This window comes from Ceratosolen solmsi, unplaced genomic scaffold (genome assembly GCF_000503995.2).
Source record: "Ceratosolen solmsi marchali unplaced genomic scaffold, CerSol_1.0 scaffold29, whole genome shotgun sequence".
Classification (NCBI taxonomy): Eukaryota; Metazoa; Arthropoda; class Insecta; order Hymenoptera; family Agaonidae; genus Ceratosolen; species Ceratosolen solmsi.
The window spans coordinates 7,565,427-7,569,746 of record NW_011948417.1 but is presented as its reverse complement, the minus strand read 5'-3'; the positions used below and the strand labels follow the sequence as shown (position 1 = coordinate 7,569,746).

General features: G+C 44.0%; 1 protein-coding gene across 1 annotated transcript in view; it reads left to right on the top strand.

Annotated features, from left to right (window-relative positions):
• Positions 1-2,868, top strand: part of LOC105359788 (MAP kinase-interacting serine/threonine-protein kinase 1) — a 22,119-nt gene extending 19,251 nt beyond the window's left edge. The window contains exons 3-5 of the mRNA XM_011496477.1: positions 394-750; positions 1,604-2,174; positions 2,278-2,868. Coding sequence (XP_011494779.1) covers positions 394-750; positions 1,604-2,174; positions 2,278-2,713 — 1,364 coding nt within the window. The 3' untranslated portion in view covers positions 2,714-2,868. The remainder of the gene's footprint in view (positions 1-393; positions 751-1,603; positions 2,175-2,277) is intronic.
• The last annotated feature ends 1,452 nt before the right edge of the window (positions 2,869-4,320 follow it).

The following is a 4,320-nucleotide window of genomic DNA, read 5'->3' as shown; positions in this document are numbered from 1 at the left end:
TCGATGGGCGGAAAATTGTAAAATTGTATAGATAATAACGAGCCACGCATGCACGGATAATCGGTAAAATTTATGTAGGGTAATTTGTCAAATTTCACCATCGTGTCAATAGTAATTCGAGTCGTTCACGAGCAGGAGAAAGCGTGGCTGCTTAAAAACCAGTTAAATCATCGAAGCTTGGGGCATATAGGAGAGATAAATGAAATATGATCGATCGGTGTAATAAATGATATTGGGAAAAGAAAGACAGACAGAGCCTGCAAATATGGACGATTAATGCGATGACACTAGTCGAAAGAGTCAATGTCACATAAGAATAGCCATGAAAAATACTTGAACTTTGTTATTATAATTTCTTAATTAAGACGGCCGTGTAATTGATTTGCTCGACAGAACTGTATAAGCTGACGGGCGAGGTGCTAGGCGAGGGGGCCTATGCCTCGGTGCAGACGTGCACCTCCCTCTACACGGATCTCGAGTACGCGGTGAAAATCATCGACAAAATACCGGAACACGCGCGTGAGCGTGTTTTTAAGGAGGTCGAGACGTTTCATCATTGCCAAGGCCACCCCAACATCATCCAGCTGATCGAGTTCTTCGAGGACGACGAGCGGTTCTACCTCGTGTTCGAGAAGGTCAATGGCGGCCAGCTGCTCAACCGCATCGAGGAGCGGGTGCACTTTAGCGAACGCGAGGCCAGTGAAATCATCAGCGACATCGCCAGTGCCCTCAAGTTTCTTCACAAGAAAGGTGAGCCCCACGAACCACCAATAATGTGCAGCTTTTTAACCATTTTTAACGCTTTTTACAATCGAGTCTGCTCTTCAAAATTTTGTTATCTCCAATGGAAGTGCACTGTTATTATTATTGTTAGTATCGTTGTCCTTGTATTATCGTTTTTTTATAATATTTTTAGTCGTTCTTTTTCGTCTTATTTACATTTAATGCCTTTTGTTTTTATGGTATTTGTATTTGTATGTAAATTGAAAACATTTTATATGCCAGTAGCAGCGATTTATGCGCTTATGTGTTGCTTGAACTATTATTCTTTTATAATCTTAACGAGAGAAAAATCTCAATGAGAAAAAATTAACTCTGTTACACTCGGTTTAATCTAATGCAAATTTCAATTCCAATTTTTTTAACGAATGTCTAATATTTTGTAATCATCTATTATTTCACGTCTTATCAGCACATTCCTCGTTCAAGTGCAACACGAAACAGAGGAGCGATCCTTAAACATTATTAGCCCTTAAATATTATTAGTTCGGATATTATGCTGATGTTACTTTGTATTTGCTTGTATCGCAAATATCAGCTTCGAAACGTAAAAGTAAAGCATTGGCTTTTGTTTTCATTACAAAACACGCGCGCGTGCGCGCGCCATTAAAAAATTTCGATTAATTTGAATATGTGGCCGTTACGTGACGACGGCGTTGTGACGTGACGGTGTTGTGACGATCGATGGTAATTATATTTTAATAAATGTCCATTGTCATTAACGTCAGTGAAATTTTGAAGCTGAAAGAGCGCGAGCATAATAAAGCAGAAGCGGCGAGAGTAGCCTAGCGTCTTACGAGAATGTCGCATCCTTAATTTGCAGGTATCGCCCATCGCGACTTAAAGCCGGAGAATATCCTGTGCGTGTACCCCGATAAGCTGACTCCCGTGAAGATCTGCGACTTCGACCTCGGCTCGGGTATCAAGTTCAACAATACGGCCTCCTCGCCCTTGGCGACGCCCCAGCTTCTCACACCCGTGGGCAGCGCCGAGTTTATGGCGCCGGAAGTCGTCGAGGCCTTCATCGGCGAAGCCAATTACTACGACAAGCGCTGCGACCTCTGGAGCCTTGGAGTCATCATGTACATTCTCCTCTGTGGTTATCCGCCTTTCTACGGAAACTGCGGCAACAGCTGCGGCTGGGAGCGCGGCGAGAACTGTCGCGGCTGCCAGCAGCTCCTCTTCATCAGCATCCAGCGTGGCCACTACGAATTCCCCGACTCCAATTGGGCCAGCATCTCCGAGGAGGCCAAGGATCTCATTAGCGGCTTGCTGGTAAAACAAGCGAATCACCGTCTGAGCGCCGAGTGCGTCTTGGCTCATCCCTGGATCAACCCGGGTCCGGCTGCCGGCGAGGTCGCCGATAAGCCGCTGACCACTCCCCAAATCATCAGGTTAGAAACGAGCGCTTAGTAGGTGGCTGGGGACGATGCTCGGCCAGGTGACTCGGACGATCAGCGATTAACCGGCACGGACGTTCGCTTTGATATTTTGCAGGAGAAACAACTCGGCGCGTGAATTATCGGCGTTTGCCGAGTCCGCGATGGCGGTGAACCGCGTCGTCCTGCAGCACTTCTCCGTGAATCTCGAGGAGCTTTTGGAGAATCGCGAGCAGCGCCTATCCACCTCCTCGACCGACGACGACAACTATCCGTACGGGCATATGTCGGACTCGAAGAGCGAGCTTTCCGAGAGCCACTCCTCGAGCGAGTTCCACGAGCAGCCTGGAGGCCGCCCCAAGAACGAGAAGAGCGAGTCCTCGGACAAAATCGGCATTGTCGGCAAGTCGCGACTCGTCGTTGGCAAGGAGTCGCTCAATTTATTTGGCCTCTCCCCACCTAGCGAGAGTCGCCTCATGCAGCGGCGGCTCAAGGCTCGCTCGGACCTGCTACAGAGCCAGAGTGCGCCCATCGTCGCCTCACCAAGTGGCTGAGTTAGTTTAGGCCAACGGATCGCATGTTTCGGGCGACTTTGCGTCGTCCCTGTTGCTGCCGTATCTGGAGCAGCTTTCTACCACCCCGACGTTCGCCATGCTTTTGAACGCTGTTGTAGCTGCTGTTGCTGCTGTCGTCACCACCGTCGCCGTTGTTGTCGCCGTTGCCGTTGCCGTTGCCGTTGCCGTTGCCGCTGCCGCTGCTTCCGCCGCCGCCGCCATCATCATCATCATCATCATCATCATCATCATCGTCGTCGTCGTCGTCGTCGTCGTCGTCGTCGTCGTCGTCGTCGTCGTCGTCGTCGTCGTCGTCGTCGTCGTCGTCGTCGTCGTCGTCGTCATTACCACCACCACCACCACCACCACCACTATTATTATTATCATCATAGTTTTCGTGGTCGTCGACGTCGTGACGTCGTATTATCACCATTACCATTATCATTACCATTACACCATCATCATAATCATATTCGCTGTACCGATGTTGCTACTGTTGCCGCGGATGAATTTGATAAACAAACAATGACCATGTTATTTACATTTCGTTACTATCTCCTAGTCTCCATACGATTCCGAGTCTCCGAACAAAGAGAGACAGACATACTTTGCCATCTTTTGCATATCTTAAGTGCATAATTAGCATTCATCCGCGGCATTTGTAGACACGTTAAACAATGATTGGCGACATTTATGCGTAAACCCGATAAAAACAAAGTCTAATGCATCGAGGACACTGCAACCAATTGAATATATTTATTGGCAATCAAGCGAGTCGATTTTATTCCTTACTACGGTTAAATTAACTTTTGGACTTTGTTGCACGACCAAATAGATTTTCATCATGCATAATATATGCAGAACTAGTCGTGCGTATATTGTTTGTTTTGTTTGTTTTGCTTTTTAAAAATATATATTTGGCATTCTCAACAATGGTGCCATTATTCAGCTGGTTATTTTTATAAAGTGGATATTATTCAAACAAGTTTGAAATCCATATTCATTGTAACTTAAATTCATTCTTTTATAAGTAAAAAAATTTTAATTACAATTGTTCTCATTGTCTCATCTTCGACAGGTTTTAAGTTAAAATTTTAATTGTGCATAAATTATGCACGGTATGTTTTAAATTGCCTCGAGCATTTTTTATTGTTTATCTTTCACGTACGATTTAGTTATTCAAATTCATTTGTCAGATCAATTCATTTACTCGACTTTTTTGCGCTTAACTTGTAAACGTAATTTAAACAATAGTAACCAAAGTTAACATTATTAATATTAAAAAGGAAACAATTTAAAAGATAATAATTTAAATGAAAGAAAGAATAAAGCTATGCAGTGTTCTCTTTGCGCATCGGTATTGTTGTAATGATTGCTCACTAAGATCGTAAGGTTTAGTTGTAGATTATTAAAATCTGATAATGATTAAATTTTTAATTAGCGGCGTATATAATTATAAAATGGAATTATAGCGCAGAAAAATGGATTTATTAAACCACCTTCTTTACAAGTGCTTAAGGAGTTTAAGAAGAAGATGAAGAAGAAGAAGAAGAAGAAGAAGAAGAAGAAGAAAAAGAAGAAGAAGAAGAGAAGAAGAAAAAAAGAAA